This window comes from Montipora capricornis, chromosome 14, assembly GCF_036669925.1.
Source record: "Montipora capricornis isolate CH-2021 chromosome 14, ASM3666992v2, whole genome shotgun sequence".
In the NCBI taxonomy this organism is placed as follows: domain Eukaryota; kingdom Metazoa; phylum Cnidaria; class Anthozoa; order Scleractinia; family Acroporidae; genus Montipora; species Montipora capricornis.
Genome location: NC_090896.1, coordinates 32,570,057 through 32,595,056, shown reverse-complemented (window position 1 = coordinate 32,595,056; position 25,000 = coordinate 32,570,057). Strand labels below are relative to the sequence as shown.

General features: G+C 39.4%; 1 protein-coding gene and 1 pseudogene across 1 annotated transcript in view; both read right to left on the bottom strand.

Annotated features, from left to right (window-relative positions):
• The window catches only part of LOC138032210 (uncharacterized), a 66,726-nt gene extending 52,827 nt beyond the window's left edge, over positions 1-13,899 (bottom strand). Inside the window, exons 1-3 of the mRNA XM_068879829.1 lie at positions 13,431-13,899; positions 1,592-1,689; positions 800-845 (exon numbers count right to left, since the gene is read on the bottom strand). Coding sequence (XP_068735930.1) covers positions 800-845; positions 1,592-1,673 — 128 coding nt within the window. The 5' untranslated portion in view covers positions 1,674-1,689; positions 13,431-13,899. The remainder of the gene's footprint in view (positions 1-799; positions 846-1,591; positions 1,690-13,430) is intronic.
• Positions 13,900-14,031: 132 nt separating this feature from the next.
• On the bottom strand, positions 14,032-21,257 carry LOC138032215 (beta-1,4-galactosyltransferase 4-like; annotated as a pseudogene).
• Positions 21,258-25,000: the final 3,743 nt, after the last annotated feature.

Sequence of the window (25,000 nt, the reverse complement as noted above, 5' to 3'; positions counted from 1 at the left end):
ACCCTTCAAGTGAATTTAGTTATTTGTTGAGGTTCCTTAAAGAACAAGTTCGCATTGAGCGACCGTAGTTTCATGCGCCTTGCAGCCGCAAGATGGCAGGATTCCATGTCCCGAGGACAGAAATCTTGAAATTTTTTAACTTCCCACATTGTTTTTTTGTTTACTTTTGGACAATGTGGAGATAACTGTGAATAAAATCTGTTTCTGAAAAGAAAAATAGGGGTCACCGAACATCCAAGATCGTTAAATCCAAGCAAAGCTATAGCAATGACCATCTGCCCTATCGTTGTTCATTTTAGTACTTAGCGCACGCGCTCGATGCATGACGTGGTATGTGAATTTGCGTGTGCTGTAAGGATGCGCAGTAGCAATGGGCGCGAACGTACTTAACTGGACAATTTAAGCAACTGTCACTTTTTTGGCACCTGAAAAATTCAGGCGGCTTCAACGGGATTGGAACCCAGGACCCATTTCTTTCATTCAGTATGTGGATGCAAACAATTTATATGAACTAAGTTCCGAATTAAGGCAGTTGTATCCTTCAAGTCACGGGTAATGACTGATGATGGATCGAGTGTACACGTACTCGTCAAGCGGCGAAAATATGTACATCACGGAAGCCGGTGTAGGTCAATACATAAATTAAGTGCACATGCATAAATAAACAACACTACAATAACCTTTTCTCCTATCTTGGAAAAAGTAAATTTATATCATCCACGTTGAAAATTGAAAAGAGTATCAACAACGTGGATTAGAAACAGTAGAAATTGTTCATGCGAGTCATATGTTTACTTACCTTGAACTGTTGTTCATGTTCACGCTTGTTTCATTGGTCGCAGACACTGAAAAACACGTTAATTTTGAAATCAATACAAGCGTAAAGTAGAATTATCTGCGAGGTTACCGGTGCCCGAATTGACTAATTTTTCAACCCTAACTAAGCGATGATCGAGACGTCGGTGTTTTAATCATTACTGCTGGACAGGAGCCCATGAGTAGGAGCTTGCCTCTCCCATACCAGCCCTATGAGTCAACCTTTGCTCGTATCTTTCTATTTTTAGAACGCCACGAGTTCTTCGGCTCTGCACACACTGTTCAGAATGGCCAATCAGAATAAAGTTATTGTGGAACAAAGACAAAAGTAGCAAAAACAATGTATGCAAATTGTGCAAATTGATGTAAATTGTTGTAAATGTTAGTTTCCTGCTGAAGGATTAGTTCTAAAATTAGAAAGATACGCGCAAAGGCTTACCCAAGGATATAACACCAGGGTGTATGCCACCTAGACGTCTTGTTTTATTTTAGCACGATTTGTACTATATGTAAATTCGATGCAGTATAAGCTGCGAGGATGGCGATTTATCAGCCTGGCCATTGTGAGGTTTGCAACATCGGAGTTAATAATTCATGTAGGCTTCAAAGGGGAGTGTATAACTCGATCCATTGACCAGCTTTGGCAGCTTTTAATCAAAACGTTACTAACAAATTTTTTGTTACAGTCTGCAAAGCAATGGAGGACCAATGCGTTACAAGAGTACACGAGGACCTTGATATTTAAGATGTGGTGCACACAAGCCATTGCAATTACCTTTAAGGATTAAAGTAACAAACATATATGCTATGAATGGGATTCTTTGGGATAAATGTTCTTCCTTGTTTCCAGGATACATAGTTTGTCTTCTCAACCTATAAAAGCAATTGTCCTTTTAACAAGAATTGTAACAAATAATTAACCGAATTATTCTAAAAGAGGTGAGCCTAAATCAAATCTGGCTCAGGCCTCAGTTCTTTTATTTTTTTTCTTGTGTCAAAATTTCTGCGCGTGCCGGTTCTACCTTTTCTTTGCAAGATTTCGCGAGACCACACACTATTTTGTTCTATACTTTCTCTGGTACATAACAAAAGATAGATGGACAACATACAAAGAGATTTATATAACATTGCTGAAGTTGGTCAAAATATACGATTATTTTTTTATAAAATACTTAGGATAGTACGCGCACTTTCAGTGATACATAGCTGTGTTTAGATAAGAGTATGTAAACACGGCTGTGACATCACACGAATTTTGATTGGATATGTGTTGTCACACGCGCATTTTGATTGGCTGGTGGGAAACATAAGCGTGTATCAAGAAAATCTGTTTCAATCAAGAAGTAAAAAACCTAGCATTTTCCTTCACCTGTCGAATTATCTTTGAGAGATATTTTATAAAAGCAGTCATTTCAAAAAGACAGTTGTGCAAACCCTCGACTGCGTTTCGGGTTTGCATAACCGTCTCAAATTCTCCCAAGTCCCCCTCTTGTTTAGATGACAATATAGTTTTTAACTGTCTTACGCATGCGCATTATCAATGGCAAATTCAATTTTATTTGCATTGTGATTGGTTGAAAACATTCGAGACACTCTTAGAACGCGGGGAGAAAAGATGTCGACGCTCTCGCTGGTTGTAGTTTTTATTGCATTCACTTTCAATGCTATCTATGGGCTTGTGGTACAAATGCTGAAAGAAGATGGACAAAAGCTAGAAAGACCTCGGCAATTCCTTCTACTTTGGAAAGTCCTTCCAATAATTCGCTGGTAGCATAAATGATGAAACTGAATAATTACTATGGCTAGACTTAATGGAGTTACCATAGATCAAGGAGAGAATTTTCGAATAAAGTAATAAACTAGAACTTCATTATTGACTCATTTTAGCATATATTATTAAGCATGCCTTCATGATCACTTGATGTAACTAAGAATAATGTTTTGAAAGTTCTTGAAATTTTTAAGGCGTTGTATCTTGAGAGTGTTTGCACATGAGTTAATGAAGTGAACCAGGTTGGCCTCACAGATACATAAAATAGAAGTGACGCGGCTGTTATTAAATTTCTGTCGACTTATCTGTTGAGAAAAGATGTTCTTTAAAAGGACTAAGAACATCTCATAACTCTAAACGATCACTGAAAGAAAATGAATGAAGTGACATATATACTTCCTTACCGCGCTGCATTCAAGTCGGACATTTCGCAACCACGTTAGAAAGTACTCCCTTCACCGCTTCGAAAGCCATTTTTGTTTACATCACAGCGCTCGGTTGGAAAACTGGATAATACAATTTTCAATAGCCAATCAGAGAAAAGTCTCCTTTGTTGTCTTAAGGACGGTGCCTACTATAGTATTGCGCATACGTTCTGCGCATCGCCGACTACTCTGAGTTGCTATCGGGGATGCTTACTAATGCAGGGATATTTTTACGCGGTTTAAAACTATTCGGAGAAAGTAGATCTCAGCAAGTACTCTTGATATCCAAAAATAAAATTGGGGGTAACCATGCATTTTTGAGAGATACTTAAGCTTCAATTTGAGAAAGAACGCCATGCATTGCTTTGTATTTTAAAGCTAGCATTCTCGGGCAAATATTTGTTTTAAGAACATCAAATTTTCAAGGGGCAACTATCAGCCGATAGTTCCTCGACAGAAACACTCTATTGTTTAAATACATTATCCATTAAATATTGCACTTATAACTTTATCATATAACATCGGACTGGAAAAAAGATAGCTGACAGTTTAAGTTTTAAAAGTTTAAAAATGAATTCTAATATGTTATTTGCATGACACATCATAGCTACTCTCTTATTCTAAACCTAAAAATTCAGAATCGCAAAGGAAATAAAATACTCGGAAAACAAAAGAATACATCTTATCTACTTCATAGAATAATTACAGTCAAATCATGAAATAAAATTAAGAAAAAGCAAAAAATAGTAGCTATTTGGGGACTCATTGCAATTTAATACTCAACCAGAACTCATAAAGTCTCCGATTGTATAAATGTGGTTTCTTGACTAGTTCTCCTTGTTATGTAGTGTTCTGGCTGAGTAGCATCATCTACAAGGCACTAATAGGACAAACGCAGCACGACCAAAACGCTTGAGGACTACAACTGGTCGCACCTTTTTCTAACAGGTGGTTTGAATACCTTATATGTCTTCAAACTTGACAAATACCAACAATATTATAACCTTCCATGGAAAAAAGTAAGAGTTGAAGTAAGAGAAAATTGCCACTATCACGACCCATAAAAGGAAAATAAAAGGAGACGCCCTTTGCGATGCAGCAGTCACAGAGAAGGAATTTCTATAAACAATGTGATGTTATGTATAAACAAATAAATAGAAGATATTACATGACCGCGCGGAGACGATAAAATTTATACCTCCAGGCGGACATGTAATGTTCTTTTATTAGATTAGCTTCAATGAAGTACCAAATTTAACTCTTTATTCAAGATGTAAGCGTCCTTACAAACAAACTCAGGCCAAACACGCGCACGCGTTTGCATTGGGTATCCATGGTAACATGTTATTTTCACATGTGAAGATATCACGTTCTCGTGCGCGAGATCACCTGATATTTCACTGGAGTTTATGCATAATATTGAAAAGCGCCCGGATTTCACTTGGAATTTATTGATATCTTTATGAAGTTGCCCCAAAGTTTATTCTCGTTTAAATACTTCTCTAAACCGGACCGATGATTACAGTAAGTTTTAAGTGCCCCCCCCCCCCCCCCCTACAGAGTACCAATTGAATTTGATGGCCCCCCAAAAGACACACAGACAGACAGATATGTACAGACAGACATGTTTTATTTGGAGTCTTATACAATAAATAATATATCGACCACAATTTCCAAATAACTAACAATTACAAACAACAAAAATATACATGGCTAAAAGGTTATTAATTAATTAAGTCCTATAATATTTACTTTTATCCGTCTTCCCCTTTCCTTGTTTCAAAGCATTGGAATATATATTTTGCTATTAGTTTTTGTATATAGCATTTCCGCTAGGGGGATTTATCAGAAACATGAATATTTTACTAGGTGACATTCTGCATATTTTTATTCTATATTCTTTTTTCAAATAGTCTAGTAACAAACATCGTTTTTCCTGGTAAGCAGGGCATATATTTAAAAAATGGTATTCGTCCTCCATTTCTGTTTTACAAATTGGGCAAATTCTTTCTGCAGGTTTCTTGAGCGGTCTCGAATAACGTCCTGTCTCTATGGCTAATTTGTGGTTGCTAAGTCGCAGTTTTGTTAGGGCTATTCTGTGTCGTGTATTGGTGACCTGATGTAGGTAGTCTTCACATTTGTAATTGTCTATAGTTTTCAATAACTAATAGGTTCTCATTTTGTTGCTTTGGTTAGCATCTTTTCTGGTGTCGTTATTTATTTCACTCAGCCATCTTTGTAGTTCGATATCCTTGAGTCGTTGCCTGATAATGTTTACAATTCCTATGTCTACATAGTGTGCTTTTATGCTATTTGGGATAATTTGTATTCATTTTTGGTTAAGGTTAACCAGAACTTAAAGTTCGTACATTGAGCATCAATTGTCATTGGGAACCGTCCTGCACGCATTGTTGTTGCAGTATCTGTTAACTCCCAGCAACCACTTTAGGAATTTATTTTGATCTAATTCTGCTGGGTCCTTTTCTAATTTTCCATTGCAATCAATCCCCCACACTTCACTTGCATAAAAGAGTATGGGAGATATCAGTGCATCAAATAACTTCATCGTTATTTTTTTTTTTTCTGAAGTGGTTTCCCATTTCTTTTCGAAATTTATAGAGTGCTTTAAGTGCAACTTTCTTCAACTCTTGTCTAGCGAGATTAAAGTTTCCAAAAGACCTCATTATGAGTCCAAGATATTTATACGATTTGACATTTTCCAGTTCAACAGCGCCCTATCTGGACAAGTAGTTTTTTAAAGACTTACCAGAATTGTTAAAAATCATTTTTGTCTTGTCTAAATTTACACCTAAATTGGCATTTTCACAGAAAGATTCCAGCTTATTAAGGATTATTTGAAGGTTTTTTTGCTGACCAAGAGAAGATCACTAGATCAATTTATTGATCTATCACCTAGCATAATGTCGGTTGGACTCGCCGTATTTGGGAATTTTGGTAGATCACTTAGATAGAAATTAAAAAGAGTAGTTGACATCATGCAGCCTTGCTTTACCCTGGCAAAACAAGTAAAGGCTTCGGTTAATTTGTTATCAATTTTAACTGCAGATTTATCATTTGATTCATCACTTAGCATCCAAATGTTTTGGATGAAAATTAACGGCCCCCCTCCAAATTGCAAACTCCCATATACCCTATATGTACCGTATACCGTAACTCGTTAGCAGGACTCCAGAGCCGATGACACCTTGTGCTCGCTAGGAAAGCCATGTTTCAGGTTAATTTTTGTGATTTAAGTTAATCCGCTGATTAAAAAGAGATGAATACCACATGGTAACCTCGACGCATGAGCGAGGGTGCTGAGCGACGTCAAAGTTTCTTCAGCAACAGGAAAGGGAGGACATCAGCACCATCACTCACAACAGTTCGTATCGAAAGCATTCCTTACGATCGGAAACTGCACAATTCTACAGGAATGACACATCAGATACTTCAGGTAAGTGTCGTTGACAAATTTGCCAGGTAATACCGTTTACTGTGAATCAAGTGGACTTTTCCTGCTTATTAATCGTTAAACCCTACTTGTATGTTATAAATATTCAACACGGCTGATAAAAATCACATGCCAAAAACAAAGGTTCATTGGGGCACTACTAACGTCACATCACAATATATTCAAATTTTAGGGAAAAGAGGGTGGATCTTCAGACTCACGGTCAGACAGAGTAAAGCCCAATCATGTTTACATTTGGGCCTGTGCTCAAGCCTAATCTCTCATTGAGGCAAGACTCAGTGAACACCCAGAGTTGCCAATCACCACACCAACTGTTCTTTTAGATCAACTGGCTGCCTGCCTCAATTACTCTACTTTCTTTAGAGGAAAGCGAGAGGAATTTTACAATGTTCAACAGAAAACTGGTAAAAATGCTGCAACCTACTTCTCTCGAACTGTAGACTTGTACCCCGTAGCTGAATTTCCGGACAACACTCATTTTCTCATCGTTGATAAGTTTATTAATGGCAGTATTAGCAAACACTGGAAACGCAAGTTGATGGCAAAGAGAAAAGTTGTGTTGGTCAAAGATTGAATGGACGTCATGCATAACTGTGTAGCAGTAAAGGTCACTATGAAAAAAGTAGAATACTTTGCCGGTCCTCAGCTGAATGCCTCATACACATGCAACCCCAGTAAGGATTCACAAAGGAACGGGTACTAGAAATATCAGCTCAAGCCAAGGCCACAACTACAATCATGTCCCTGGTGCAGTAGGGACATTCATCCCCGCGAGAAGTGCCCAGCAGAAGATTAAGGTACAAGTCAAAGACAAAATGGCCAATACCAAAGTAAATAGCTAAAAGCTCCAACAGGCTGTAGATTTGGAGAACAGTAATGAATATGAATATGTTTTCTGATTTCAGTGGTATATCAGTCCATGCCACGAGAGGTGTTTGCGCCAGTAGTGTTCCACCCAGAAGGCAACACTGGCTTATCCTGCGAGATCACCGGCAAAGTTGATACAGGTGCCATAATATTCCCCATGCCGGCCTCCATGCTCCCACGGATCCGACTTTGTAAGGAAGGCCTTAAGGCAAGCAATGCTATTATCCGGGGCATGTCAAATGCATTGACATTGCTAATAAGACAAAAATTTATGTCACCAGATCACAGTGCTCCTTTACTCTTGGTCTGGGTTTCTGCAAGAACTTCAAACTGATAACTATTGCACCTGTATGCATACAGCAAAGCATATCCATGGAGCCCAACCATGTAGAGGCTGTACACGTTACCGATGAATCGGAAGCTGACTACAACACGCTTCGAAAGAAGTGGAAGGCGCATCTACCGCTTGAGAAGATAACAGGCGATCCTCTAGAAGATTAAAACATATCTTTTGTGTGACCTTTGATGGTCAGGTAAACCTTTTTGAAAGTGAAGTTAGCCTCAAGCTCTCACCAGACGCAAAGCCAGCTCATGCAGTAGCCACCCCGTGCTGTCTCACAAAGCATCATGTCACAGCTAAAGAAGAAAGTGAACAAGCTGGAGCGGGATGGAATTATCCGAGCCTGAACATTAGAGGGGGTCCATAATCTGATGGCACTTTATGCCTGTGCCTTGATCCTAGGAACTTGAACAAGTGTCTCATCCGTAATGTTTACTACACTACATCTTGGAAGAACGCTCAACACAGTTTCAGGAACGGCCAGTACTTCTCCACACTTGATGCAAAGAGTTGGACCAAACAGCTCGATGAACAGAGCCAGCTTCTAAGTGCATTCAACACACCATTTAGGAAGTACTGCTTTGTGCACCTGCCTTTTGGACTGTCAGCTTCTTCCGAGGTCTTCTGCGAGCATGGTTATCGAGTCCTAGCGGGCATACCTGGAATATTCCCGTGTGCAGATGATGTGAAGGTACAAGGGTCAACAGAAAAGCGCCATGATATTCACTTGTTAGAGACTGTGGAAAGAGCACACCAATCAGGGCTTACGTTAACTCAAACGAGTGTTTCTTCAAGAAACGAGCGATTGAGTATTTTGTACGAGTCATCACTCCGCAAGGTGTCAAACCATGTCCAAAGAAGGTCCAAGTTATCATGAAGCCTGTTGCCACAACACATAAGCAAGAGGTGCAGAGCATACTAGGAACAGTGAAATTGATGTCTACATTCATTCCTAACTTAATCAAGAAAACCCATCTCATGCGCAGTCTATCAAAGCGTGATGCACATTTTATATGGACCAGTGACATGCAGAAAGAACTGGACAATATCAAAAACGACATTGCCAGGACTGTTAAGCTTATCCTTTATGATCCAAACAAGCCAGCTGTCCTCCAGACTGATGCATCGTTGAAAGGTCTTGGTGCAGTGCTTATTCAAGATGACAAACTTGAACGTTTTCTGAGCAAGGCAATCACACCTGCTAAAGCCAATTATTCCAACATAGAGAAGGAACTACTGGCTGTCATGTTTGCTTGCGAAACACTTCACACGTATACGTCTGGACGGAATGTTGCTGTGGACACGGACCACAAGCCATTACAGTCCATCTTTCTGAAATCAATCAGTCTGGCCCCTGCGAGATTGCAGAGAAGGTTGTTGCGTCTCTCCAAATATGATCTCTAAGTGAAGCACGTTGGTTCCAAGAGTGTACTCTTCGATGAAACTCTTTCTCGTCCTTATGAACATGACAGCGCTCAAGAAATCCCTGGGTTAGACATCAACATCGCACAAGTCCTTAACTCTGAACTTACTCGACTTGAATCCCTGCAGGAAGAGACAAAGTCGGACTACACTTTGGCCGAACTGACAGATTTCATCATTACTAGTTGGCCAGATAGCATGCGAGATCTACCGGAGCGGCTAATCCAGAGACGTTTCCTAGATGAACTGACAATCCTCGACGTCCTTTAATGAGGGAAATAGAGTACTCATTCTTGCAATCATGGGACCTGGAACTGTCAATCGCCTGTATGATGCACATCAAGGTCTAGCCTCAACTCTTCACCTTACAACACGTATTGTTTATTGACCATCGCTGAGATGATCCAGAGGTGCAAATAAACGCCAGAAGGATGGTAACAAGAGGCCCAGACCTCCGGAGCGACAGTTCTCAGCAACAAGCCCAATGGAAATCCTGGAATTTCAAGGCCAGCACGTCTTGGTCATAGTTGATTACTTCTCTGCTGTGCTCACCTGTGACACCCTAGAAAGTGTGACAACTGATGCAGTCACAAGAGTACTGAATAACAACTTCAGGAAGTTTGGACTGCAGGAGAGAATCGTTTCAGACAACGACATTGGGCATACAACAGCAAGCCCATACTACCATCAAAGTAATGGTCCACCAGAAAGGGCAGTGGCGTATACCATCGAAAAGATTCTGAAGAAGATGGCAAGTGACATTGAAGTCACTAAAGCCTGGATAACATACCTTGAAACCCCAATGAGTGACACTTTACCATCACCCGCTGAATTATTTCACAACAGGTGAATCAACACCCGCCTCAGCATGGCCATGACACCCCCACCACTTACAGATCAGTTGAGGACTCATCTTAATGAAACGCGCTCATCACATCTGAAGCCTTAAAAGCAGGACAACAACGTCTACCTGCCGAATCAACTCATCTCGTTCACTGACGACAACTTAGATGGATAGAAACCAGGATACATTGAGTCCAAAGACACTACTTTGGATTCGTATTGGATCATCCACGATAAAAGCAAAGGAAGACTAGGACGAAACAAGCGTGACATCAAACCTCGCCATGCCACCATGCATCCTACAGCAGCGACCGGAGTCACACGTCCCTGTAACATGCTCAGTCAAATTGCCTGATGATAATTCAGCAAAAACGATTGCCCCACCACCACTTCCAGCTATTCGAAGCGCTAGAACCCAGAACGTCAGTAAACCCTTCAGCAGACACACCACTAACGATGGCAAAATCAACACCTGTCATCAGTAACAAGAAAGCAAAGCTGAAAATGAAATCTTATAGTGGTTTTACCGAAGCAAAAGCAACAAATTCAACACCGACGCTAACAAAATCCCGTTGTCGACGTGAAGTCAAACCCGCACCGAGAGACCCAGACGTTGCATGTTGACTTTGTATGGTATTGATATCAAGTTGACACTGCGTGATTGTTACATGATCTAACTCATTACCAGGTCTCCAGAGCCGAGTTCACCTCCTGTTCGATAGGAAGCCATGTTTCGGCTAGTCTTTCATACACCGGATCTGAAATAATTACTGTCCACAAAACAAAAGGACAAAGGGAACATAACAATACCTAATTAACAAGGAAAGGTTACGTTTATACAAACGTTGGCCGTGTAGCACTTATATTTTAAACAGAGTTAACGGAATAGAGTGTAATGTGTAGTGCTCGATTTTCTATCCCATATGAACCATGTAAGCGTTAGCCCTACTGATGGAAATGGGCCCACACAAGGACAGAGAAAAACTCTGACCAGGGTGGGAAACGGCCAACGTTTGTATAAACGTAACCTTTCCTTGTACTTGTAAATGTTCATTGCCGTGAATTTAACATCTTCAGTTCCCACGGCCTCCTCCCGTCTGACCTTGTAGCTCAGTCAGTAGAGCGGCGGAGATCTAACCCGAAGGTCGTCGGTTCAATTCCCACCCTGGTCAGAGTTTTTCTCTGTCCTTGTGTGGGCCCATTTCCATCAGTAGGGCTAACGCTCACATGGTCCATATGGGATAGAAAATCGAGCACTACACATTACACTCTACCTAATTAACAAGGCCTAATCGGAATAACAGTAATGGTTCATTTGTATATGACAGACAAGCAAAGGAAGGAGAGAACGCTCAGCCATTCGAAGTCAACGGTCGATGGTTTTTGTCGTCCTCACAGATTTATTGAGTGACAATATCGCGCCAGCAAAGCTTCTTAGAACTTGAAAGGAAGTAGTAGAAGAAGGAAGTGGAAGCGCTGCTGAGCGATGCATGGACGAATGAGTAAATAATGCAAAGCGCCGTCTTTGGACGCTTTGGAGATATAAGAGCTAAGGCGATTGATAGCACTTAGTCGAAAATAAACACATGACATGTTCTGCAACAAAATTTCTATTTCGAGTAAAGAGCTGACTAGGTTTGGTGCAACACAGCTTTTAAATGAGAAGTGTATCCCAAAGGGAAAGCCGCTTGCTCATAGCATATAGTTTTTCAAAATTAGCTCATTGGTGGTGAATTTTAGCAACATGAAGTCTTATTAGTATAGAGTGATTTTACTTGACCCGTGAAATATATGGTGGAATATTACACGCTATATGTGCGTAGAAGCTTCTATCACATGGTGTATACAAGATAAGGATGAAAAAACTGACACAAAAACAGAACACACAATAATGACACAACTGAAGAGATAAATTATACGACAGTTATTGTAATACTTTACTTCGTTTATCAGACCTAAACGTCAGAAATTTTTACAAAAAATCGTGGGGTGTTTTCGAGTAAATAGTCTGAGTAACACAAAAACAATAGGTCTAATTAGGAGGTAGTGTTACACAATGACTATTATTTTCTGTTTCACGGGTCAAGTAAAATCCCTCTAATTACATAGGTGATGACTGAAAATTCTCTGCGCTGATTGGTTATACTTGAGGTGATTACTACGCGATAATCACCCAAGCGGTTTTTCAAAATGGCCGGAGGCCGTTTCTCTGAGTGACAGTCGAAGAAATCAATTGCTTTAATTGTTTTTTACTCACCTTGCCTTAGGCGAATAATTGTTTAAAAATACGTCTACATATTAAGCTCTGCAGGGACGTTGCACTAAGTGAATCGATACGATGCTTTTTCTTTAAATGAAAGAAACCAAATGAACCGCGATTTTGCGCGAAATTGGAGTCCTTCTTAGTATACGTGGTTTTCACGTTACGTCATCGCCGCCAAGTTGGTGGACAAAAACAAAAGATCTTTTGTTCGTCCAACAGCAATTTTGTTATCTCAAGAGATCGATTGCAAACCACCTATAATAACTGCCGGCCTTCCTGCACAGTAATGAATAAATAAGTATTTGGTTAATACAAAACTCCAACTCTTTGCTAGGTACTTTCGTATCAAGCAATTGCAAATAGTGCGGTAGTTTATGAATAAAAGCGGTTTATTTGAATCAGTGTTGGAATGTCACTGCTGTTACATGAACTGAATCCAAAAATCCCAATTTACGTGTTCATTTTCACGCACAGATTGATACATTTTCATTTGATGATTTGCATGCGGTTAGGCCGAGTTTAAATCTCACTTTGGTGTCTGGTGGTATTGTTCCAAACTTCAGTGTAAACAGTCAACTGCACAGTCGGTGGCCTTTTGTCAGTTATGATTTTGGCTATGTTATTCTCCGTTTGAAATGTTACCTTCGGGTTTATATATTAGCCCAGCATTCACTCAGAAAGTGTGTGGGTTGCTGGGCTGGCGCAGTGGTGAGAGCACTTGCTTCCCACCAATGTTGCCTGGTTTCGATTTCCAGACTCCGCGACATATGTGGGTTGAGCCTTTGTTGGTTCTCTACTCTGCACCGAGAAGATTTTGTTTGCGTTAATTCGTTGATTTCAGTTTTTGTCCCAATTAGTGCTCCAGCACTAGATGACTAGACACACGAATAAAATTCCTTTCTTCTCCTTTCCTATTGACGGGTAAACTCGTGGTCGGCAGAATTAAGTAAAGGTACCAGTAAAATCGCTTTTTAGCTCATCGCGTTCCGTTGTGAATTAACAAAGAATTACATTCCCATCTATCAAAGATCAAATATTCAATCAATAATATCCAAGCATTTGATAATAATAAGCTTCAAGCATTGACGCAAGTTAAGCCCATACAGCTTTTCTTTTCTCTTACTTGGCACTTAGCTGTGTTGACAGTTTCATAATTGCCCGTCAGATTAGGTATAAATTAACCCATCAACCAGTGTTACATCAGAAATTACCTCTTAAAATGGAAGCTGCAGAAATTTTACCAAGGTTTTGTCTTCGTTTCACTTGCTGTCGCCTTTTTTTCACATTCGCAGTTGTTTTCCTACATTATATAATCGATTCACAACGCGAACCAGACATTACGTCATTAAGGAACTTCCTTTCTCGCTGAAACGCCGGGCTAGAAACTTCACTGACATGAACGGGGAAGTAGTTTCCGCTAAGTAAGAGAACCTAGTTTCCAAACTAATGTCTGTTACATAAACCGGTCTGGAAATTATATTTCTTATCATTATTGCCATTGTGGCACCCAAAAATGACAAGGATAAAGCAAGTTTCGGTTTTTTCTTCCCTAGGTGGAGTATTCAAGCGTGCCTTTTTCACCGTGCCCAGCCAAGCGTTTAGGCTGCGCATATTTTCACTTATAGTTATGCTTGCACATAGTGTTTCCGCCGTGTACTGCCCAGAATTCTTACGGTTGAGTTCGCGCTTAGTTTTCGCGATGAGATTCATTTCAAGTCACGCACGCATCTTTATTGGGAAAATTTGAGTGATCAAGAGTGCACTCAAGTTAAGAGTTTATTTTTGCCGTTCAAGGAAACATTTGTAAGTTCATGTATTCAGCCCATTCTTTAATTATTGTTTCCCTTACTCACAAACCATTGTTTTTTTTTTCTTTCCAGTCGAACCATCTAATCGGATCATCTTTAATCTAGTTTGTCTCAACCCTTCAAGGGTTTGACGAGTAGAACATTGATGCGTTGGAAGGTTTTCAATAAATTCCTAACGTTAGTAGCTCAGTCTTCGGCTCAAGTTTGTCAGCTACAGACCTAGGGCTATTCTCCTTGCATCGGTGTAACGCTACATGTCACTTTCGTTCAGTCTTTGGCGTTTTGAACGCTTCCTCCTTTCTTTGAGCTCCTGATTGAGAATTCTATCGTACTTGTGTGTCACCTTTCCAGCATCTCATCGAATCTCAATTTTCCAAGATTGCGTTTTGTGCTTTTCATTTGTTCCTTGCGGCGTGAAACGAACAAGTGGCGAAGCCTGTAGTCCCAGTCTCCTCAGTGCCATCAATCCCTCATGCTCCAGCGACTGCGTCAGCAAAGAGTTGAGATCATGTCAGGGAAACGGAGATAATTGTGTAGAGCGGCCTTTCCTGATAGTCTGAGATAATGTACTTCAGTGTACTTAAGCCGTCCGCAGCAATCAAGGCACCGCTTTGTGCTAGCTCATTATACCTAAAGAAGAAAAATGAAATTATTGACCCTTGAGTCTGTTTAAAGGGAACTTTCCGGCACTACAGCAAGAAAACAACTTTAAACTACAGAAAATAAAAATTGTTCGGACTTTTTTCCAATGAATACGTTTGTAATCTGAAACAAATAAATTTCAAAACCGCCTGTTTGGGTTTTCAAATTTCCCGGATTATTTTTGCTGAGGTCTAAAAACAAAAGCTCTTCGTGTGAAAACAATAAGGGCCGTAAGAGATCACAATTATTCAAGATGGCGGCATTCGGCAAATTTGAAAGTGAAAATAAGGGATTCTAAAATCCAATTTTTTGAATATAAACATTACTTTGTTGGGTTTATTTACAATTATTCATTAGACTTAGTGTAGGTTCCCTTTAAAGGGGCACTGCCAAGCTTAATTTGCTGTTTTTAGGTCACAAATGGGCCGAAATCAAAACTAGAACTTTAACTCACACGTACAACATTCTTGACAACATACTGACAAGATATGAAATATATTTATGGCAAAAAGAGCTATTCGTATTTAATATTTGGTGTCTTTCTGAAAAAATTGTCTCCAAACTTGAAAAAAACTGGCTAGTTCTTTCAAGTTTCAATACATTTCCATCCTCTCCACCCTTGGCTGCAACCAACAAAGAATAAGTTCAGTGCACTTTATGGGTAATTGGCAACAAAACTACAGCATTATTTTTTTGGTTTCATTGATGCAAAGACGTCTTTCAGGGTTTGGAAGTGTGGCTAAAATAGCATGACACGACCCCTTTAAATGTTCGCTGATAAATCTTAATTTTAGCTAATCGTGAAGAGATACAGGAATTTAAGTGACGAAGGCTCCAAATGTAAGGCTCTGGAATTTTGAGAGGAAATGAGGGCCTAATAAAAGGTAAGTGGTAATATAAATGAGCATCAATAATGACTCGGGCATTTTCGGAAAAAATCCGATTGTTTGTGAATGGAGTCGAACCCCTTACATGTAAAGTGCCCCTGTGATGAATAAAATCACTTCCTTTTTTTCTTCAGATTTGGAAAGTGTGTTTCCTTAACACGTGACTGGCAAAATTTTGGGACGTAGAGCGCAGAAAACTCAACATTTTTTAGTGGGAAGCAGGAGGGGGAAGTGGCATAGATTGATGTAACCTCCATTGTAGTAATGGAAAAGCCAGGGTATGAGAGCCCCTCTGGTTAAGAGATTTCTTTCATCGCTTAGAGCAGACAGCTCTTATCTCCTCTCAACCGTACCAACCCGCACCCCCAATTGACACTTGTGTGATCTTTTTCCCAGACCTGACTATGATTTTAAAACTAATGTTGCGGTTTTTTTCTTGTTTAATGTATACATTTATGACGCAAGAGGAGACGTTGAGCGTTGATTAACTAAGAAGCACCAAACTTAACGGGAATGGGGTTAAATCTGTAAAAACGGTATCGTCGAGCAGAGATACGAAAGTTGTTAAGAGTCTATTACACAAGAGTAAGAATCTGGTATCAGGTTTGTGCCCATCAGCGTCAGAAAAGTGTGTATTTCTAAACCAAGTTTTGCGGAAAAATAAACAACAGAGTCTTTTCACGTGACGTCACGGCGACCATATTGGTGTTCCTAAACAATGGAACGGCGGCCATGTTGGTGTCCCTAACTAATCCCCCGGGAATTGAGCTCTATTATTATGCAAACGTTTTCTTTTGTTTCGATGGAAAAACAAGGTTACTGATCATGTGAGTGAAAACACTCTATGGACCGACCACATCGGCTTAACTTAACTTAGTACTGTACCCAATTTAAATCTCCCAGAGTTAAGATTACTTGTGAATTGTATTGCACAGAAGAACATGACCTTAAAGCGTGTAACTTGCAACCGTCTTTTTATTGGAAGAAAACTGAGGATTTTATGACACCAAAGATCGAGGCTGCATGCACGGAAAATGCACGAGCTACGTTACATCCAAATAAGGAAATTTTTAAACTAAAAAAAAACGAGCTCTAAAACAGAGTTAAACGCTGCAAGGTCACGAGCTTCTGATTTGCATTATTATGTAGCATTTGCATGTAAATTATATGGAAATACCTAGAGCAAAACGTTTTATTCCCAAAGGTATGAATTGGGTACAACACTGAGTTAGCAGATTTAGTGTATTGTTTATAGACTCTTTGAATAAATGGCGCCCAAATTTGAATAACAATACTTGATACATCCTTAGCCTCGTGTTTATGTTTCAAGACAAAGGATTTTTCTCATGAATGTGAGGATACGAATGTATCAAGTATTGTTATTCAAATTGGGCGCCATTTATGCAAAGGGTCTATTTTCCCGCAAAACTTGTTTTAAAATAGACAATTTTCTGACGCGGGTATTAGGATATCTTACTCTTGGATGATGGACTCTTGGAGTTGTAGACTCAAGATAAGGAACCCCTTATTTTACACTTTATCTTACCTTTGAGGGTTTTGATCATTTTCATTATGCACATGATGTAACATAGTATATCGGCCTATCATTTGGGCTGGACGCGTAAGGCTTAGTTGTTTTTTCGTTATCCTAACCAAGGAAAGAAAGATAGGTAAAACAGTGGCTTAATGTGATAACGAAGGATCAATATTGGCAAATTCTGCAAAGCCTTCTGTCTGATTCTACAGGTGCGTGGAGAGCATTGAATTGTTGTGAATTATTTCTATTTAAAACATTACCTCGCGGTGCTAGTGCTAACGAGAAATGGTTTCAATTTACATTTGGCAGCCCAATATGATAATATATGCATAGCAGCTAGCATAATGCCCTCAAGGCAAATGTGGTATGTACCCATGATGCAGCGTTGCGCGTGTTGACGTGGCCTCTTTCATAGTGGTCGTTCCGATTCATTAAATGTTGTGTTAACGAATAATCCTTGTCGTGTTTCTTCGCTCTCCAAGAGGACTCCACGGAAGCCAATCAACATAACAGTAAATTCCTATCGTCTCGAAAAAAACGAGAAATTGTTGTGTCTGAACTTTCTCTGACCTTAAGCATCTAGTACAACTCAGAAGGTGGGCTGTCTTTACATACCTTATGTATAAATCGTCATCTTCGCCTCCCCAGCCCCAAAAGCGGTTTGGAAAGCCATTTACTTGACTATAATGTTCGGCCCAGAAGCCTTCCACACCTCCAAACAACGTCTTGTACTTCAACCTAATTGGCACAAACATGATACGACATGCGCAGTTCACTTTCTCTTTGATTTCACGTTGCTCATGAGATTTAGACAAATTGCAAGGAAGTACGAATCAAAGGACCTCCTATTGGTCAGCTCGCGAATGCAAATGATCAAAATTAATGGTCTTGATATGGAGTTGATCGCAATTTACTTTAATAATTAAGGAAACAGGAACAGGAACAGAAACAGGAAACAGGAACAGGAACAGGAAAGTATTTTCATACAGAATTTTTTTGCATACTAATTTTTGACTTGAAATGCACTGGCTGAAATTTAGGCATTCCAGTTCCTCCCTTTTAGTCGTCAGTTCAAGCTTTACAACAGTATACCAAACTCAGAAACGAATCTAAGTGTTTTTCAAAGTAGTCTTCTGTTTACGCCACTTCACTTCGTTAATTTCCCACTGTGTAGTAATTGCATTTTTATGGAGCATATTTTGGCTAATCGTTTTGTTCTAGATTCACTAGAAATCGTGTTAAGATGGTATATAGAAACGGCTTGACTGCGATCAAATTGTATTAAAGTCTTTTTACCTCAGATCGTTACAAAAAGAAATAACGGTGCCTCTTGTTTTTAATATTATATTTGCTTACTTGTACTCCATGCTATTCACAGCTGTAGACATATGTCGCGGAGACGATGGGCAGCTATAATCATTCCTAGCGTCCTCGGGTAACAAGTCCACATCGTGGAAGACTATGCAACTAAAGTTCTCTACCTTCCTTGCTTCAGTGAATCCAACGTTCATAAGCATCCCACGATTGAAGCGTTCATTGTCAGCCTATAAAGTAACCATATTTAACGTCGATAACTCGTAACAATAATTCAACTGACAAACCTGAGGTCGACGGTGCGCTCAAGAAGTCGAACTCAGGACCTCTTGCACCAAGGCCGCGCACTAACCGACTATGCCATCCTTGCTCCTAAGAAAAAAATTGTCATATAAGGCCACTTTAAAATTTAGTCCTAAACAAAAGGATCATCCCGAGGCTCTGGGGAATAAATAAAAGGATTTGCATGAGTTTATTCCCCAGAGCCTCGAGAAGATGCTTATTGTTTTGGACTGAATTTTAATATATCGAAATTGGGCTATTGCCATAAAATTTGCTTCAACATGCATTCTACACTATCCTTGAATGACTTCCACTCCACTTTGATTTCATTTCTAACATCGGTCAAACCTTCCCTTCATATAATGTTGAACGATTTGTTATTTTTCATACTGCCTACAGGTCTACTTTCTGTGGAGGTGTTTTTCAGTGTATGTTGGAGGAGGGAGTTTTTCAACTAACCCTCACCCTGCAAACGATCGTTTAGTTCTCATACTGCTCATAGGTTTTTATTTTGGACGGGGAAGATTTTCAATTTAGCCCTCACCCTGCCCTTACCCGATCAAGGCCTTGGTGTGTAGGCTGTTGATAGTATAAATACAAACTAGTTGTCTTACTTGTTCTATAACAAATATTCTGTAATCTAGTAACTGCCATCTCAGGAATTGGTGCATGTGTCTTAGGAAGATGTTAAGGTGTTCATGGCGGTCTCTGAATGGTACAATAACAGCCACCTGGAAGAAAAATGTAACGAATATTTTTGAGAGCTTGAGCGTGAGTTTAAAGTTGATCTTTCAGGCAAATTGCCTCAACCATAGATTTAGATTAATATTTAAAGTGATATATAAAATATAACGAGCCGTTCTAATTTAAATAGGCCTCTTTAACTTCGTATGCTAATAATCCATTTCAGATCATGTGAACAGTCTCAGAGAAACAGTTTCGTTGTCGGCTGTTTACTTTCTTAGCGTTCAAATTGAAATTTTTTATAATCAAGAACATGACAACCAGATGGAATTACAATTAATTAATTAGTTTATTAATTAATACAAAATGAAATTGAAATCATTCAATGCAATACAAAAAGCCGTTCGCTCCCAAACTGTTCCCACGTACAGATTTTTTTTCAACTTGCCATGCAGAAAGGTAATGATCTACTTCTGCTAAAAAGGCAAAAAAAAAAGGGGGTCACCGTGCTCGGTTTCGAGATAACGTGCATTTTTAGAAGCTTGCGTTGTTTTAAGACGATCTTAGCTTACAACTGTCAGCGATAAAAAGAAAGCTACATTAATGAAATTTAGATCAGGTAAACTTACTCAGTTCAACTAATATAACTAACTAAACTTTTGCAGTTGATGACTTTTCCTGAAGTGAAATAGACTTTTAAAAACGATACATATTAGTCTAAGAAAGAAAACTTCGGTCGCACGAGAGCATAAAAGGCGAGATATTTGTAACTTCTCACGTACAGATTTCTTTTTTTTTGTTAAAATGGACAAATTCAGGACAGGAAATAATCTACGGAAAAAAAAATGGGGGTCACCAAGCATTCAAGACAGTAAAATCGCTGCGAAGTCAGTCAAGTCGATTGTCTATTCGCACTGTCACGTCATTGCGTGATATTTCCGAGAAGACCTGGGTCCACAGCTATCCCATGATGCAACACACTCTTCCATTCTTCTGGGAAATGTTTGCGCCTTTAGCATCGTGTTTTCCTTCCTGGTCTGCGATGCATGATGTGTGCGTGACATGCGCGAAATATTGCGCAGTAGCAATGTGCGCGAACGTCCTTAAAAAAAAATTTTCGCTTAAAATAACGTTCTTTATTTTTTCCGTACAAAAAAAGCGTTTTCAGCAAAAAAATGATCTTTCAGAATGGTTTCTCATTCAAGAGTATTTATTTACCTTTTGTCGTGATCGGCAGTTAGGATTCCATTGTCCTCCATTTTCCACAAAGTACAACTCTTTCTTGCCGTCTTCTAGTTTACTGTGTCATTGTTTACTGTTAAGAGACCAACTGCCAGAACATAATTTTTGCGTATTAGAACAGTTTTCACGGGAGCCGGAGCTAGAAAATAAACCAGTTAATATCTTACTCACCGTCCCTTAAATGACTTGTTGGGCATGGCTCCTCGACGGAGAGGTTAACAAAATTGTCTATTTTCCTCATTAAAGAGGGCACAACACTAACACCATTGGGGTTTATCGGCAATGGACGACTTGTGAGAATATTTTCGGCGATCTTGCTGGTTTTGTTCACGGGAATCCTAAATCCCTCAAGGAACGACAAAATTTCACGGAATAAGCCTTGCTTTTCTGAGCGGATAAATCCTGGAAAATTCAGTGATTTGTTTCGAGTCGATGGAAGTCCTCGTTCTGTATTTGATCTCACTTCCTTCAAGGCTGAATTGTACTCGGTGTGTTCTTGCAGAAGAGCACCATATTGCAATCGCGTGCCATCTTGGAAGTAGATTTGTACCACTAGGAGTTTCTTTACGATCATACTGTACACGAAAAAGTACAAAAAGAGTCCACCAAGTAGGATAACGTAAAGATTTTGACGGATGGCATTTAAAATGCAAGTTTTCTTTAGTTTTTCTTATAACTTATTGATATTCAAATTACCTAGGAAGTTTTTTACCAAGCAAGCATGCGCAAAGTGTTGATAACATTATTTTCAAACATCTACCACCTTAAAGAGACTTACCGGCTGATACATTCAATACTTTGGCTCTGAGTTACATATTTTCGTCAATTTAGGACACTTAAAGTTTGATAGTGAGTATGGGAAATATCGGATATTAGCAAATGTTTTTGAAAAAGATAACCAAAATGTGTAAACGCAGGACTTCAACCAGGGAATGTTTGCTGACTGAACCCTCACACTAAATCGACGTTTTCGCCAGCAGCGATAAGTAGTGGAAATTAGGAATTATTGCTGCGAACCTAAGCGACAAGCAACACTTACTCAGGCTGATCTACCGCCCGGTCGCTTTATGGAATTTAAGTGAAGGGATGATTGTGACCTTTTGCAGTATTAAGGACGTTCGCGCCAAAATCTTCCTACGGTGAGATTTTCTTCATTTCTCGCCTAGATTTAGGTCATAAAGTACTTACTCCAAAAATGAAAAAAAAATGGGGGTCACCGACTTTGTTTCGGCGAAAATGGCAGTGGAAAAATGCCTTAATTTCGAAAAATCGGTCATAATAGCGAGATGTAGGCTCATGTGCTCATCCATCGAAAATCATAAAAATAAACTGTTGGAGTGAAAGTTTCCGTGCATAGGTTTTTAAGAGTGAGATTTTTAGATAATTGTATGCCACTAGGGATGTGGTAAACATTAGAGTTCATCCTCGACGAGCGTTTTCGTAAGCTCTATCCGTTGCAACCACTACCGGAATTCGATGGCACGAGGAAAGAAAATGTTAAAAAGATAACTTCTTACGGTGAGAATTTTTCATTTCATCATATTTGTAGATAGTAAGTAAAGTAAGTGATTCATAATTAAAAAAATTGGGGTCACCGATGATCTGAACGAGTAAAATCGATGTGATTTTGCAAAGCTCTTGGAAAAGTTCGTTTGTCACGCTTTTGCGTGACCTGTCGTGCAAGGAACCCAAGAGAGGATCGATCGTTGAAGAGATGAAGGTTTTTACCGAAAAAAAAAACCTTTCTCGAGCACAGCAACGAAGTTTTAATCAGGGGTCATCTTCATTTGGTTGGTGTTTTGTATATTATCTCACCATTGCCGTCATGCTCATCCTCTGGAGTATTTTTGTGTGAAATTCCACGGCAGATTGTTTCCACGCTGGACCGCACTATTCAAGCGGACGAGGACGAAAATACTGCTCAGTTTTCACGAAAGTAAAGGAAAAGAACTTTAAAAATATGCGTTCACTTTGAACTTAAGTTCGTAGGGTAATAAAAACATTAAAAAGAAACAGCCCCATTAAATTTACGCAACGGTTCGACCTCGAGTTTTCCAAAACTTTCAGCCACTAGTCTACTCGATCAGCTACCTTTTCCAGAGGGCTAACGCTCGAAACGTCAGCTTTTAGAATCTCTGTACGGTGGACAATTTACATTATCAACTCTGTTGATAAAACCTAATTTTTGTATACTACTTCCCCACCGACGCAGCACCACAGTTTCTTTAGAAACTACCCCCCTTCATACCTTTTCCAGAGCTTTTCCATCCTCCCGCTCACTTCTCTTTGAAGTTTCATGATGATTCGGAAATAAATATGCCATTCTTTTGCCGGCCTGGAATTTTTTTCCTCGTCGTTTTTGTTCGCCATGGTATTTTAACTGATACTTGAAAAATTTGTATGAAAGTCAAGTAGACTAGTGCACGACTGATAAAACCTCGCGAATATCAGTCCGTGCAGTAGTTACTGACTTTCATAAATATTTTAATCAATTTTGACTGATCACGATCTTCTCTGATCCAACGCTGTGCAAGACTTATCGTCCACGGTTTTTGCAAAGGTTTTTAAACCTTAACTTCACTAATGCTCGAAGTAATGCGTGACATATTACACTCGCGTTACCTGCGCAGTAACGTTGCGCACAAACAATTAGGGCGAACGTCCTTAATATTAGCGGCAATAGTTGAGAAATATGTGCCTGTGCAACACGATGATTCGTCTTGTCAAGGTAAAAGGTTGTTAAAGTGGTACGTCTACGCCTTTTGTAACAGAGTTTACTTTGGGCAAAAGCAGTTTTATCAATCGCTGCTAGTCTTCACAAAGGTCACGAACGATGTATTGATATTTCATGGGAAAGAAAATATCTTTTGTGAGCTTTTTTAGCGGTTTTTGTCGTGCAACATTTATGTTCAGGGCGAACATATAGCTGCTACAGCCTGGCCCGAAATTAAAAACGAACAAGATAGGGAAATACATTTGAATGTAATTTGAAAGTGAAAAGTTTTAAAACAGATACGGAGACGTCGTAGGTGAATTATCTGCGAAGTCAAGTTTGTTGGAAAAATTCAATCGCTCATCATGATCCACCGAGTGCTGGGAACGAAATAAAGATTTGCCCCTGTTGGGCAAACAAAACATTGAGTGCAAGCACATTACAAAGAAATCGCACTTTGAGGCAAATATGTTTAACAGAAAAGAACATCGTCTCATTATCATTCTGCTATCTTTGCATTAACATGACTTGCGGTAAATCATGTCAAGGGACAAGAAGGGTTGCTGGGCTGCTTACCATTTCGCCCAAAAAACTCGGAGGAATGATCATTGCATAAAGGTAAACGATTTTTCCCGAAATTTATTGACCAAGCCGCATGAGAATGGCCGCTTTACCATTTACTACCCGGCATAAACTCGATCTTTGGCGGCCGAAATTCACTGTAAAGGACCTGGAAACGGAACTATTCTCACAAATAGTACCACCGTTCCAAGCGGAAAAAGGTGTACCTACCTTGGGTTGTCCACAGGTAGTTCCAGAAAAATATTTTCCTGAGAATTGCTTTTTCCCATTTGACCTCAAACACAAACGATATCCGTTTTTGTGGCTCAATGGTAAGCACTGAAAGAGTTCAAGTGACCGCTCCCTGACAATGAACTTAGCTATTGGTCATGAAAACATGAGGATGCCTTGGTTATGGTATGTTTTAATACGTAACTGAAACCAGATCTTGGCTATTTTTTGCATTCAGAGCGTGCCGCGGCATTGCATATTAATATGATGTTCAATTCTATGGCGTTAAGCGCTTGAAAGACTTTCAATCTAGACGAAGTGTTACGAGAGAAACCTCCACAGAAACGAGCATTATCACTTTTGTACCAGTCGCGTTTTTCGACATTGCTGCCAGAAGCTTCAAGGGTATCAGAACTTGACACTGATCAGCAGATAGATCATCACTTTAGAAAGTCAAAACAATTGATACTAATAGCTGACATAATCTAGAGTTGCACTTTTGTTATTAAATTTATGAGAACAACTAACGGTGAGAGATTTCGACGTTGCGATGACATAATGTCATCATTATCCCAAGAAAATGAAGAAAAAAAAAATTTTTTTTGAAGAACAATTAACATAAGTAAGTATGTACTATACTTACGTATGTATTTACTTATGTAACTTTATTCAAAAATAATTTTTTTTCTTCATTTCTTGATAATGATGACAGGATGGTCATCGACACGTCGAAATCTCTCCGCGTAGTTTTTTATCATAAATCTCCAGTTCGGTTGTGATATTACCGTAGTAAGAGAGAATCCACGGTTTTCCTATGCAAGGCTGGTCAACATTACAGCGGTTAGGATAGCGAAGTGCCAATCACAGGTATGCGTACTGT